At 37.7% G+C, this 14,846-nt stretch overlaps 1 protein-coding gene across 2 annotated transcripts in view; it reads right to left on the bottom strand.

The window, feature by feature from the left end:
* Positions 1–7,444, bottom strand: part of Tinag (tubulointerstitial nephritis antigen) — a 108,109-nt gene extending 100,665 nt beyond the window's left edge. The window contains exons 1-3 of one of the 2 annotated variants that reach the window (XM_087196001.1): positions 7,335–7,444; positions 6,529–6,627; positions 4,710–5,018 (exon numbers count right to left, since the gene is read on the bottom strand). In XM_087196001.1, coding sequence (XP_087052127.1) covers positions 4,710–5,018; positions 6,529–6,627; positions 7,335–7,413 — 487 coding nt within the window. In that variant the 5' untranslated portion in view covers positions 7,414–7,444. Of the gene's footprint in view, positions 1–4,709; positions 5,199–6,528; positions 6,628–7,334 lie in introns of those variants that run through there. The other variant, XM_004868825.3, reaches the window with a different exon arrangement.
* Between the last annotated feature and the right edge of the window lie 7,402 nt (positions 7,445–14,846).

The raw sequence follows: 14,846 nt of genomic DNA, 5'->3' as shown, positions 1-14,846 counted from the left end.
TTCATGAGAGCAATTATAGTCTAATGTGAACTTTTTGCTACTAAATAAGATGATTAATTGCTTCTGTTCATAATGAATAGGGTAAAAACTCTGCCTGAAATATAAGTTCTAGCTAAAATATGACCCTAAATTGAAGTCTTTACAAAATTCTAACTCTCAAACAAAAAAATGGATATTTAAGAAGTAACAAATGCTTTTCTGAATGAACTCTATGTCTTAAGAAAAGGTCAAATACATTTTAACACATCAAGCGCTCTACAGCTTATGTCACAGTACTGAGACTCAAGATAATACTGAATTAAAGCCAAGAATGGCAGCCAACACCTGTCATCTCAGCTGATTAGGATGTTGAGGCAGGAAGATCACTTGAGCTCAGGAGTTCAAAACCATATAGTGAGACCCCATTTCAAAGAAACAAAAGATAATATTAAAGTCAAATAATAGTATATCAAAATGCAGACATCTAGACAGCCTCTGCTTTCAGAGAATTTTTTTCAGTTTTTGTCAGAGATTGCTGTGGTTGTCTTCAGTATAATTCCTTACATTGCCACAAAACAACACAATCTCTCTTGGTGGCTGACACACCTGTGTTGCTACATTCAAGCTAAAGCAATTCCTTTGAAGTGCTCCTCTGTGCTCTAGACTATCTCCTTAAAATACAGGGACCACACCCTTCTCAATTTTATGGACTGGGATTTAAATATGATTTATAGAGTATGAATAGCTAAAATGGATAAGGAATCTGAGGGCCATATTCTAGTTATCTAATGGTAGAGTAGAAAGCTTCATAGAACCTGGTATCTAAGGACAGAAAATCCTGGGAAAATATCCTTTTATATTAAAAATGTGTGTTTTTAAGATAGTCATCAATGATCTAATGCAATCATTTCTGGTACATAGTATTTGTTAAATAAATATTAAATATTTTAACATACCCTGCTTTCCAGTTGAGATGGTAGGGTTATATTATTGTCTACAATAAACACAAATGTGCCATTTGATTATCACTCACTTACAATGGTATCTGTTTCACATTCCAAAATCTTCTGACCCACATAGATTATAAATTTCTCATGAGTTTATAATATTACTGTATTTTTATCCCCCTTAATGCTTACTATAATTATGAATATATAATGTGTTTCAAATAACATCAACAATTCTTACTTAGTTTCCATCCTCCAAAGGTACATGAGAATCGCCCATTGAAACCATGGACAAAAAAATAATACTTTGGTACTTTACAAATAAAATTTAAAGTACCTCACGTATAAAAATTCTCCCTCTGAAAATATATTTATTCTTTAAAATTATACAGCAATGAAATGATTAGCACACAATAAATAAACCTCCATACTTACTCTCTAACAGCTTCCTATACAGTTGATATAAAGTAAGTACCCTTTTAAACAGGGTGGAGTAAAATAATGAATGAGAAAATACCAGAAATGGGCTTGGAACTGTTGGTGGCTCTGTAGAAAGTACTCAATAAATCTTAGCTAGCCGGAAAAGCAACAACAAGCTCAGTAGGCAGAAACTCGGGTGCAATATAGATAGGTCTATTTAAGTACCTGCTGTGTGCAAGGTGTTATATGTGTGTTTTCCATGAATACAGAGCAAAATTATGTCATTAGGGACTATATTTACAAAAAGAATATGATCCTTAACTGATACTGAGCACAAACCTCTGTATGACATCCCATGTATTATCAATGTTATTAGTATATATTACCATGTTATTTGAATTCACTAGTTCTTTTAACAATCTTACAAAATGATAAAACAGAGTTCAACTCACTTTGAAAATGCTTGCGTTTTCAAATAAATCGCCTTCTTGCCAATACAAAATAAATGCAAGAGTAGCAATGCAAAATTTCCATGTATCACTGTACAAGTTGAATATCGAACAACAATGAGAATTTCACCTACTCACAGAGACTGCAGGTGTTTTGCAGAGGCATTTAGCAGAAAATAAGTGGTTCAGATAGAAAATATCAAGAGGTGGGACATGTGGCCAAATGGGAAGGTGCCATCCACAACACATGGCTAGTTGATGTTGTCATAAAAGACAACAGGCCTGGGCTGGGGATTTAGCTCAGTGGTTCTGGCACCTGCCTCACAAGTGCAGGGTCCTGAGTTCGATCCCCGGTACCAAAACAAAAACAAAAAAAAAGACAACAGACCCAAATTGCTAGATCTTCCAATGTTTAAAAAGTAGATAGAAACCTAGATTTTTAAATAAAAACACTTGATTATTTAAATGCTTCTACTTTATATTAGTGCTATTTTCTGTTGCTTTTATGATTTTCTCTCTTGTTCACCAACTTGTCTGAAAATAGAAAGTTTTATCTCCTTTTAAAGTGTTGTCTTAGTCACTTTCCCATCACTAGGACAAAATACCCAACATCTGCAACATACAAGAGGAGAGGTTTATCTGGGTTCAGTGGCACATGTTTGTAATCCCAGATTCTGGGAGACTGAGGCAAGAAGATTGCAAGTTGGAGCACAGCTGAAGAAATTTATCAAGACTTTGCCTCAAACTACAGATTAGAGAGGAGACCTAGCTCACTGTGAAGGCCCTACGTTCAATCCCCAGTACCAAAACGAAAAGGAGAGGTCAATTTTGGCTCATGGTTTTAGTTCACAATTAGCTAACTCCACACAGGAAGGGCCTGGTGGAACAAAGCTCCTCAACTCACAGCAACCAGGAAGCAGAGGAAAAGAGTGGACAAGGGGACAAGAATGACCTTCCAGGCCATTCAGTGACCAACCTCTGTTGACCAGGCCCCACCACCTACCAGTCCATTCAACTAGAAGCTCTTCACTGGATTAACACTGTGATCCAGTCACCTTCCAAAAGTTCCACCTCTGAACATATGAGCCTCTGGGGAATACTTTAGATCTAAACCAGAACAAGCATTAATGAGAATCTTCCTTTTAAATAGTACCAAAAATACCTGGCATTCATGGTTTGTTACTAGTTCTAAAGGAAATACAGCTACAATTTCTCCATTATACATGTTTACTTTGAGATTTAGGTATGGAAATCTTCAATGTGATAAAAATGCATTATCATTTTTAATAAAAGAGTTAAGAAAGGTTGCCAGGTAATGCATGAAATTTTATGAATAAATCCCATTCACCTAACAACAGCAATAACTAATTGCCAACTCTCCTCTATTCACTTCCTTATTCCTCTTGTCTCAGCTTAAATGCTCCCCTCAGGACTCCCTACTCAGGTGAATGTTACAAATATCTTACATACTAATCCTATATTGGATGATACTTTCTTCATCACCTTAAATACATTCTTTAGAAAGTATATCGCAATTTACAATTGTACAGTGGATTTGTTACATATCTCACACCCTCTACTAATTTAATTGTGAGTTGCATGAGAATCAGATCTTGTCTTTCCCCCCCATTGCTGGGGTAGCACCAAGCATGTTGCTACCACCGCAGAGATACTCAGTGAGTAATTGTTGAAGAAGGACTAGACCTCTCACTCCAAGTGGAGTGTGCGCCTCTCTGTAGGGTGAAATAAATGTTTGTTGAGTTTTCCATTGATAAAAGGCAATGCCTTGGGGAAATGGCAATTCTGTGGAAAATTATAATACAAGCATGTTTTTAAAGAAGAATTTCTATAAATTTTACAAATAAGATGGTATTATTGAAAAGGATGCCGACAGCATATAGATTTTGAAATAAAAATATCAAGTCCATGGCATCTAAAGTGTCTTCTCACTCTAATTTCTAGGCACAATCATCCATTTACAATAGTGCAAAGAGCTCCTATTAACCCCGAATTTTCTCTTCTCCTGTGGAGATGTAGTCTAATGAGAGGAAAAAGACAAAGCTTCCTCTACGTGTCAACGTAGGGGCTTTTTGTCTGTTTTTGTCTCAGAGCTTGGTTATATCAATTGCTCAAAATCAATATCCATCCTCATATAATTAGATGAGTACAGTAAACACCATCATTTCCTTTATGGATCATTTGAGTTTGTCCACTGAAGCTTTTACACCTACTCAACATGAAGCTCTCCTTTTTATGTAATAATCCTAAAATCTCCAGACTGGAAAAATAAAACAAAAGTATACATGAAGGATCTATTTGATATTACTTAGGTAGGGAAAGTGACTGGCTTTATTTTGTTTTTATCTTGGTTTTAATGGCATTACTAATGTCACAGATTGCAATGTTAGAGGCCAAGTAGCTTCATAAAATGACCAAACCATTTCAGGAATCTGTACATCATTAACAGCCTTGTAACTTTCATGAGCTTCCCTAACAGGTTTCACTCAAAAAATCTTGATAGTCCTGATGTCAACAGATTTAATGAAGAAAAATAGAGTTTCAATCCTTATATAAGTTGAAAGAGTGCTCAAAACAGGGTCCAGACCTGCAGTCACTGCTGTTATACCTGAGCTTTCCCAAAGGTGCCAATGTGATGTAGATACTAAGCATCTGAACAGAAGCACGTCAATAACCCAGAAACATTTACCTTGGCAATCACAATAATCATTTTCATTTCACTGAAGGAAAAAAAAAGGAAAGGGGAGGAGAGGAGAGGAGAGATGAAGAGGAGAGGGGAGAAGGAAGAAGGCAAGAAAGAGGGGAGGGAGGAAGGCAGAAAAGTAGAAAGGAAGCGGGGAAGGAAGGAAAGAAATGGCAGGTCTTATTATGAACTGGGACACATTCTGAAGCCTACCTTCCAGAAACCAGGGCTGTGTGGGAGGAAGCCACTTTTGCTCTTCATGGCAAAAGGACTTGTAATCAGGGCAGCAGTCAGAGTTTTCCCTTTCACAGAATCTATCACAGTAGCACCATGCATTTGCCTCATAGAACTGAGTGACACAGCCATCATCTCTGTCTTCACAACAACCGAAACTTCTACAGTACCGTCCTTGGTAAATGGCTCTTTTGAATCGAAAACCTTCCAAAATGGTGTGGTGTCTGGTTAAATAAGCTCCTCGGTCCACTTCTTTTTGAGATAAATAATGCTTCTCCGTGCAGATTTCTGTAGTCAGATAAGAAAAGATTAAGATCTTATATCTGATCCACATTGTCTGGAGGTTGGGGACAGTTCCCACTTCTAATTATATCCAATCACCCTTGGTATTGGGGCTTCTCCTGGCAGCCTGAAACCTAATCATCAAGACACCTCAGCCTAAACCCTGAAACTTATCCTTTGCTTGAACTGAGCATACTCTTATAGTTAAACATTAATCAGGAATTTCAATGTTTGCCCAAGATAACACAAGTATTAAAAACAGACTATTATAATTCCTTTAGAGTTAAAAATTTAAATTTTATATAATGTAAACAGAATTGTGATACCATCAAAATACCACCCAAAATCTTATGCATAGATGATACATTGAATATCCCCCCTCCCAAGCTCTAGATTCTTAAATCAAAACCTCTCCAGTACATACACAGCTCACATTACGGCTGTGATCACCACTGTCAAGGGGCTGGAAATTCAAAAGTCAGAACTGCAATTATTTATTCCCTACTTTGACTGTAACTACACTACAGGCTTTCCTGTTGGCCTGCTAGGATTTGCTATATCTGTAACAGTTGCTCTAAATCATTCCCATGCACACTGGCTTGATTTCCCATCTGCACCCCATTTACCTACCAAAGAATTTTTATTTCAAGGCTCAGTGGAGCCTGATTCAACTAAAAATTCCCTGAAGATGACCTTCGTTCTCTCTACTGAGCCCCTGCTCACTATCACTGGAAACCAACAGTCTCTGGGAGGCAGGTGATAGTGAAGAAAAGTCAGTTCCACCTGTTAACAAGCTGGGGGGAAGGAGCTGTGAAGGAAACTCCAAAGTCAAGATGTCTTCAATATTTCTGTAGAGCTGCCCTCTACACTGGATTTTCCTAGGCTATATTTATTTATTAACCACAATAACCCCCTCAGGATAGGGGATACGTAACCAGCAGATGAGTCAGCAAGAGCACCTGGGTGTCTCAGCAATCAGAACCATGGACTCTGGCCCCTAAGCCATTATTTAATTGGCTCTATGACCTTGGGATCACCACTTACGTCTTTGATTCACCTTATTTTCTCTAAAACAAAGATTCTTCTCTCAAGGTTATTTCAAGACTTCAAATCTTCACATTTGTCCCCTGACCTTGCTCCCTATTTTTTTCTCTCATACTTTTATTCCTACTGTGGCACTTTCATCTAGCACCTCCCTCTCAGGGTATAAGCAAGTGTACACCTGTATTTCTCAGTTCTTGTCACCTTCGTGTCACTAACCACAACCCCTTTGTCCTTTCAGTCCAATAACTAACTGCTGCCTCCACTCCCTTGGCATTTACTTTGTTACTAACTACTGCAAAATGCTGTCTATTTCTCAGCTACTTTTCAGGGAGCTATGTCCATCTTTGTCACATATAAATCTTCTGCAGCACCCTAAGAGGGTACTCTGAAATGTACTATGGAACAAAGAAAAATGGAGGAAGAAAGAGAGAGGGGAAATAATAAGTCAGTTATATGAAGTGAGGTTCATTACCTTGATTATGGTGATTATTCCACAATGTATATGTAGATATATGAAGTTGTACATTTTGTATATACATAATTTTTTTTTGCCAATTATTCTTCAACATAGCTGGGAGGAAACAAAGGGAACAGAAAAGTTGGACTAATGGAATTTGCATCCTATTTCTACACTGACTGCACAGCTCTGGGAGAATGACAACTCTCTCAGTGCTTGAGAGTCTACTCACACAAAATTTTGATAATAGTATAATACTATAATTTAGATAATGTTATAGAAGGGAGGAGAAGCTTAATGAGATAACAAAAATACTTAGCGCATCACATGTGCTAAATTAATGTTAATCATTTAATCATCAAGTCTGTCCTCACCTAGAAAAGCTTTCCCCTTTTGCCTTCTATGATTTCATTCTCTCCTTACTCTCTTGTCATTTTTCACAGAAGGCTCCCAATTTCTCTACCCCCACTCAGACTCCTTTCCTTCCCTTCCTAATGATCATATATGTAGGATGTTTTTAACCAATATTTTCAACATTTACCAAGGCTCTATGCCTCCTATCTCATCTTCCCTCAGATTTCTAGCACTGAATCAATTTAAAAGTCACAAATCAGCAGACCACATACAGGACTGCCCCTCAGCCTTGCTCTGTGACTTCAACTTACACTTTACCTCTGGCTTATATTGGTCCCATCCTCATACTAGGCTTCTCTCTCTTCCTCAAATACATCAGACAAACTCCTGGCCCAGGACCTTTGCACATGCTGTTCTATCTGCCTGGAATGTGCTTTGCTAGACATCGATATGGCTCCACATCTTACCTATTTCAAGCCTTTTTGCAACAGCATCTTCTCGGAGAGGACTTATCCACATTCCCAGTCTGAAACAACAGCTCTTCATTTCTCATTTTTTTCATACAAGATCATAAAATTTTGTTTATTCTGTCAATTGTTTTGTCTTCAGTATTTAGAACAGTACCTGAACCTAAACGATGAGAAGTAAATGAATCCTGTAATTTCCCTTCTCTTCTCCTCTGCTAGATCTGCTAAACATGTGTGGAGACCACCGGATTAATGCCATCATAAATTTTGGAGTTTCATCTTAGGTGAGCTCTTAAATATTGCTCACATTTTAAAAATTCTCTTTTCTTTCCCTTGGCATATCACAAATCTACTTACTTTCCTAACTCATCCCCCTATTTTCTAGAAAAGAGCTTCCCTCAGAAGTTCAAAAGAATACAAAGATAACAAATGTTAATCCCACCCCTTCCTTTCATCAAATTCATAAACCCCTCTACTGCAGCCATGCTTCCCATTTTCCTTCCAGAAGTGCCATCCAGTGCCAATGTAATTCATCCCTCTGTGACTCGGTGTGCCACCATTGATCTGATTTCTTCCCTTACCTTGTAGTTCCCATACATCTTCAACCTATCTCTTCTGCAGTTCCTTCAGTTTGTTAGACCTGCAGCTGACAGCACTGGGTCCTGTGCATGCCTCACCACCCTTTTCAGACAAGAAGAATTGGTCAGTTGCAACTTCACTGTACAGTGCAGAGGACCGTAATATTGATTATACCCAAAGCAGGCTGTAAAGAGTTAAGCCCACACTTGGCTTGTTTATAGAAGTGAGTCTGGCTGAAGCCTACATGCCAAGGTCAGAGTAACTCCCACCCAAATTCCATTCCCACAACTAAAACCTCCTGACTAGAAGTGTTGCAGCAGAGTGGAGCAGCTCTGTGCTACAGCCAAGTGTTACAGCTCAGTGTCACAGCCAAGGGACCCTGCTCAGAAGCATGGCTAAGTGTTATAGCTTAGTGTTGCAGCTAAGTGCCACAGCTTGGAAGGCACAGGTGAGCCTTACAGCTCTGTATGCCTACTCTGGAAAACAGCTCTGAGGCACTGCTGAGCTTTACAGCTCAACGTGGCAGCTCTGGGTAACAGCTTTCATTCTTTGAAGACTCAAGAATCCGATGGTCAGCTGAAGAGGTGGAGAAAAACCTTTTATTACACTGATGAGCCCTGGTAGGCTTTCCGGAGTCTGACCACTCTACCAGAAATGAAAGCCTCCATACATCATACATAGGTATCTACAGGGTAGGTGAGCATGCTCAATGAAGCAGGGGTCAGAGTTTCAGAACATTCCTGAAACACATGCCTTGTAAGCATGCTTACTGAAGCAGGAGTAGAGTTACAGAACACTCCTGAAGCAGAGGGGCAGAGTTACAGAACATTCCTGAGAGGGGGCGGAGCTTAACAGAACATTACTTTTTTTTTCTTTTGGTAGCAGGGATCAAACTTGGGACCTTGTGCTTGTGAGGCAGCCGGCAGCACCACTGAGCTAAATCCCCAGTCCTTAACAGAACATTCCTGAAGGTCACACAGTTCAGTCACAAACCATTTTGATACAATGGGCAGGAGACCAGAAACACAAACTTATATTTGCAAAACAAAACATTCTATGGAAAAAAAAAATGGAGGCAAGGCAAGGGCCTGTTTAGAAATTCTCCATCAGGACAATGTTCTAATTACAACCATATATTTTGTCTATCCTGTTCCTAATTTGAGAAGGCGTTCTCTTGTCTTTATGAGCTGTGTTTACATTAATTTCCATAGAAACCACAGGTCACCTTTACCCCGATTGGTTGCTAATAAAAGTCAGTGCCTGGGACTGGCCAGTGCCTTTGTCAGTTGCACCTGCATTGTGGTCCTGACACCCTGCTTTCTCTCTCCAAGTTCTGTCTTTTAGTTTTATTTCTCTGGCCTGCGTCATACACAGGGCAGGGTACTGGAACCTAACTGCAGGGGTCTCTGGTAGTCCAGAGCCACTGCTCCACAGGTATTGAGAAGTAACATACTCCTCAGGCCCTGGGCAACTTCCTTCTGTTTATGTCTGTCTATCTGTCTATCTGACAAGTAAAAATTATATACACTTACAGTTGCACAGTATATTTTTAAATACACACATCATAGAATGGCTAAATCAAGCTATTTAATATGTGCATTGCACTTATTTGTCATTTCTTCGGTGGTATGAATACTTAAAATCTACTCTCAGAAATTCTGATGTGCCAGGAGTGGTGGCACATGTCTGTAATCCCAGCACTCAAGTGACCGAGGCAGAAGGATTGCTGCAAGTTCAAAGCAAGCCTGGGCTACATTGTGAGTTCAAGGCCATCCTGGACTATATAGTGAGACCCTGTGCCTCCATAAAAAAAGAAAGAAAAATGAAATTATGACATATACAATATATTGTTAATTATAGTTACCCATAAAGTTTACTAGAGCTCTTGAAATCATCCTTCTGTCTCACTGAAATTTTGGGTCCTTTGACCAACATCTCGTCAATTTCCCAACCCGCCTCAGCCTCTGATAATCATCATTTCATTTCTGTTTCTATGAATTTGACTTTTTCAGAGTCCACATATAAATCATACCATACTGATGTCTTTGGTGTAATGATTGCATATCCTTTGGATATACACCTGGAGAGATAGATAGATAGATAGATAGATAGATAGATAGATAGATAGATAGATAGATAGACTTTGCAGTGAGATTCCTAGATCATTTCGTAGCTATAGCTTTAGTTTTTTGAGGAAACTCAATAATGTTTTCCAAAATGGTTGTTTTAATTTATATTTGCAACAGAAACATAAAAATGTTCAAGTTCTCCCTTACCCTAATATTTTATGCATATTCATTACCTTTTGTCCTTTCGGTAATAGCTGCTCTACCAAGTGTGAAGTAATAACATTTTTTTAATTTATTCTTTTATTGGTACATTTTTAGGTATACAATACGTTTACATTTATCATTGAGTGCTTGTACCTGTACATGATATATCTTAGTTCTTATTTTTTCCCCATTGCCTGTGCACACTTCACCCCCTCCACCGTTCCCTATTTACATAGATTTTTTTCCTTTTTTTTTTTTGTTTTCTCAAAATTTTTCTTTTCCCTTCTTTCCTTTCCCCTTCCCCTCCCAACACCCCTACACCATTGGACCTTTTCCTATTTCAAATTATCAATTATTCATTTTAATCACTTTAATTCTTATTTATACTATCAGTTTCTCACACTAGAGAAACTATTCGGTATTTACACGTGTGTCCTATTTATTCCACTTAAGAGTATGGCCTCGATATGCATCCATTTAGCTATAAATGTCTAGTTTCTCATTCTTTATGGCTGAGTAGTACTCCATTTTATAAAAAAAAAAAAACACATCTTTATCCAGTCTCAAGTTGATGAGCATTTGGGCTGTTTCCAAGCTTTAGCTATTAAAAACTGTGCTGCTATAAACATGGGTGCACATATATCACTGTGGTATGATTCTTTTAATTCTTTGGGGAAGATACCAAGTAGGGGAATAGCGGGGTCAAGTGGAACCTGTAGTCCTAGTTCTCTGAGGTATCCCCATACTGATTTCCACAGTGGTTGCACCAGTCTACACTCCTACCAACAGTGGAGAAGGGTTCCTTTCTCTCTATACCCCAGCCAGCATTTGTTATTGGTTGATTTCTTGAGAGTAGCCATTCTTTGTGGGGTGAGGTGGAATCTCAGTGTTGTTTTCATCTGCATCTCTCAAATGACAAGTGATGTTGAACATTTCTTCATATATTTATTTGCTGCTTTTACTTTGTCTGAGAAACGTCTGTTCATTTAGGATGCCCATTTTTGAATTGGGTCTTTGAATATGGCGGGTCTGATTTTTATCAATTCTTTATATATTCTCGATAGTAGACCTTTGTCTGAGGTACAGCTGCTAAAAATTTCTTCCCATACTGTAGGTTGTCTCTTAGCTCTGTTGGTGGTTTATCTTGCAGTGCAGATGCTTTTTAATACAATGAGATCCCAGTTGTTGATTCTTTGTGCTAGCTACCATGCTACTGAGAATTTGTTCATAAAGTCTTTTCCTATGCCAATGTCATCAAGAGTTCTACCTAAGTTACCTTCCATCAAGTTTAGTGTTTCTGTCTTAATATTTAGATCTTTAATCTACTTCGATCTTAGTTTAGTGCACAGTGATAGGTATGGGTCTAGTTTTAATTATGGCAGGTTGAAATCCAGTTTTTCCAACATCATTTATTAAATAGGCTATTTTTCCTCTAATGAGGGTGGTTGGCTCCTTTGTCAAAGATGAGGTGGCTGAGCATGTCTGGAGTTGTTTCTGTATCTTCTAATCTATTCCACTGATCCTTGGGTCTGTTTCTTTGCCAGTTCCATGCTGTTTTAATCAAAGTAGATTTGTAGTATAGTTTCAAGTTGGGGATTTTGATACCCCCAGCCATGTCTCTGTTGCCTAGAATTGCTTTAGCTATTCTAGGTTTCTTCTGTTTCAAAATGAATTTTGGATTGTTTTCTCTAGTTCTGTGAAGTATATTGTTGGAATTTCAATCAGTATTGCATTAAATCTATATAGTAGTTTTGGAAGTATGGCCGTTTTCACTATATTGGTTCTTCCTACCAAGGAACAAGGGATGTCTTTCCATTTCTTATATCCTCTTTGATCTCCTTTTTCAGAGAGCTGTAGTTTTCAGTGTAGAGGTCTTTTGCTACCTTTGTTAGGTTGATTCCTAGATATTTCATTTTTTTAGATGCTATTGTAAAAGGAATTGTTTCCCTAATTTCTCTCTCAGTGAGTCTGCTATTTATGTATAAGAAGGCTATTGTTTTTTGCATGTTGACCTTGTATCCAGCTACTCTACTGAATCTGTCAATTAGTTCTAGAAGTCCTTTGGCCAAGTTTTTGGGTCTTCTATGTAAAGTGTCATATCATCAACAAATAATGACAATTTCACTTCTTCCTTTCCTATCTTTATTCCTTTTATTTCTTTCTCTTGTCTAATTGCTATGGCTAATGTTTCCAAAACAATATTGAACAGGAGTGGTGATGGGGGCATCCTTGTCTTGTCCTGATTTTAGCGTGAAAGTTTTCAGTTTTTGACCATTTAGTATGATGTTGGCTGTTGGTTTTTCATAGATAGCCTTAATCAGGTTAAGATAAAGACCTTCTATTCCAATTTTCTGTAGTGTTTTTATCATGAATGGGTGCTGGATTTTGTCAAATGTCTTTTCTGCATCTATTGAGATGATCTTATGGTTTTTGTCCTTGACTCTGTTAATATAGTGTATTTCATTTATTGATTTACAGGTGATGAACCATCCTTGTATCCTTGGGATAAATTTGACTTGGTCAGGGTATATGATCTTCTTGATGACCCTCTGTATTCTGTTTGCCAGTATCTTGTTGAGGATTTTTGCATCTATGCTCATTAGGGAGATCAGCCTGTAGTTCTCTTTTTGGGTTGGGTCATTCCCTGGTTTTGGAATCAAAGTAACACTTGCTTCCAGGAATGAATTTGGAAGTCTTGCTTCCCTTTCAGTTTCCTTGATGAGTTTAAAGAGTAATGGTGTTAGTTCTTCTTGAAAGTCTTGTAATATTCAGCAGTGAAGGCATCCAGACCTGGGCTTTTCTTTGTTGATAAATATTTTATTACATTTTCAATTTCACTCATTGTAATTGAGGTGTTTAGAATTTCTATATCTTCTTCATTTAACTTTAGCAATTCGTATGCATCTAGGAATCTGCCCATTTCTTCTGTGTTTTCCATTTTATTAGAGTAGAGGTTCTCAAAGTAGGTATTGATGATCCTTTGTATTTCTGCTGGATCTGTTGTGGCTTCACCTTTTTCATTCTTAATTGCATGGATTTGAGCCTTTTCTTTCCTTTTTTGATAAGGTTGGCTGAAGGTTTATCAATTTTACTTATTGTTTGAAAAAAAAAGCTCTTTGATTCATTAATTTTTTGTATCATTCTCTTAGTCTCCATTGCATTGATTTCTGCTTGGATCTTTATAATTTCCTTTCTCATATGAGCTTTGGGTTTGTTATGCTCTTCTTTTTCTAGGAGCTTGAGGTTCTGCATTAGGTTATTTAAATGAGTTCTCTCTGTTGTCCTAATACGGGCATTCACTGCTATGAATTTCCTGCATAGAACTGCTTTCATTGTGTCCCACAGATTCCTATATGTTGTGCTGGCCTTATCATTTACTTTTAGAAACTATTTAATTTCTTCTTTAATTACTTCTGTGACCCACTGGTTGTTCAGGGGGGTGTTATTCAGTGTCCATGTGTTTGTTGGGGTTTTGTGGTTTCTTGTGTTATTGATCTCCAATTTTATTGCACTACGGTCTGACAATATACAGGGGATAACTTCAATTCTTTTACATTTACTTAAATATGTCCTATGCGTTAACATGAGATCTATTTTGGAGAATGAGCCATGTGCAGCTGAAAAGAATGTGTATTCTGATTTTGTAGGGTGCAACACTCTGTAAACATCTATTAAGTCCATTTATTCAATAGCTTGGTTCAGTTCTAGAATTTCATTGTTAATTTTTTTTCTAGTTGATCTGTCTATTTGTGATAGAGGGGTGTTGAGGTCCCTCACTACAATTCTATTAGTGCTCATATGAGTTTTCATGTCCATTAATATTTGTTTTGTATAGTTGGGGGCATTCATATTTGGTGCATATATATTTAGGATTGTCACCTCTTCCTCTTGGATTGTTCCATTCACAAGGACGTAGTGACCATCTTTATCTTTCTTAATTAGTTTTGGTTTGAAATCTACTTTGTCTGCAAGTAAGATTGCTACCCCTGCTTTCTTCTGGGTTCCTGTACCATGGAGAACTGTTTTTCATCCTTTTACTTTCATTCTATGAATTTCCTTTTGAGTTAGGTGTGTTTCTTGTATATAGCATATTGCTGGATTTTGCTTCTTAATCCATTCTGTCAGTCTATTTCTTTTGATTGGTGAATTGAGGCCATTAACATTGATAGTTATAATTGAGAGATATTGACTCATCCTTGTCATGATGTTTTACTATTCTTGGCTCTTTTATTTCTTATTTTCCCCCCTTTCCCTTTAGTTTCTTATTTTGTATGGTGGCTTCTCTCTGTTGGGCCTCATGGAGTTGTGACCTTCCTTGTCTTTTTCTAGGATATTGATTAAAATTGTTTGGAGTACTGGTTTGGTGTTCATGAAATTTCTCAGTTGCTCTTTGTCATGCAAGTATGTAATTTCCCCATCAATTTTGAAAGATAATTTTCAGGATACAACAGTCTAGCTTGGAAGTTATGTTCTTTTAGGTCTTGAAATACTTCAGTCCAGGCTCTCCTTGATTTGAGGATCTGTGTTGAGAAATCTGCCATGATTCTGATGGGCTTTCCTTTGTAGGTAGTTTATTTCTTTTGTCTAACTACCTGTAGAATTTTGTTCTTCTGTTTGGTTTCTGGGATCTTGACTATTATGTGCGTAGGTGTAGATTTTT

This window comes from Heterocephalus glaber, unplaced genomic scaffold (assembly GCF_053883595.1).
Source record: "Heterocephalus glaber isolate CG9 unplaced genomic scaffold, H.glaber_assembly_v1.0 deba00001610, whole genome shotgun sequence".
Lineage (NCBI taxonomy): Eukaryota > Metazoa > Chordata > Mammalia > Rodentia > Bathyergidae > Heterocephalus > Heterocephalus glaber.
The sequence above is the reverse complement of the archived record's forward strand: the minus strand, read 5'-3'. Positions and strand labels throughout refer to the sequence as shown.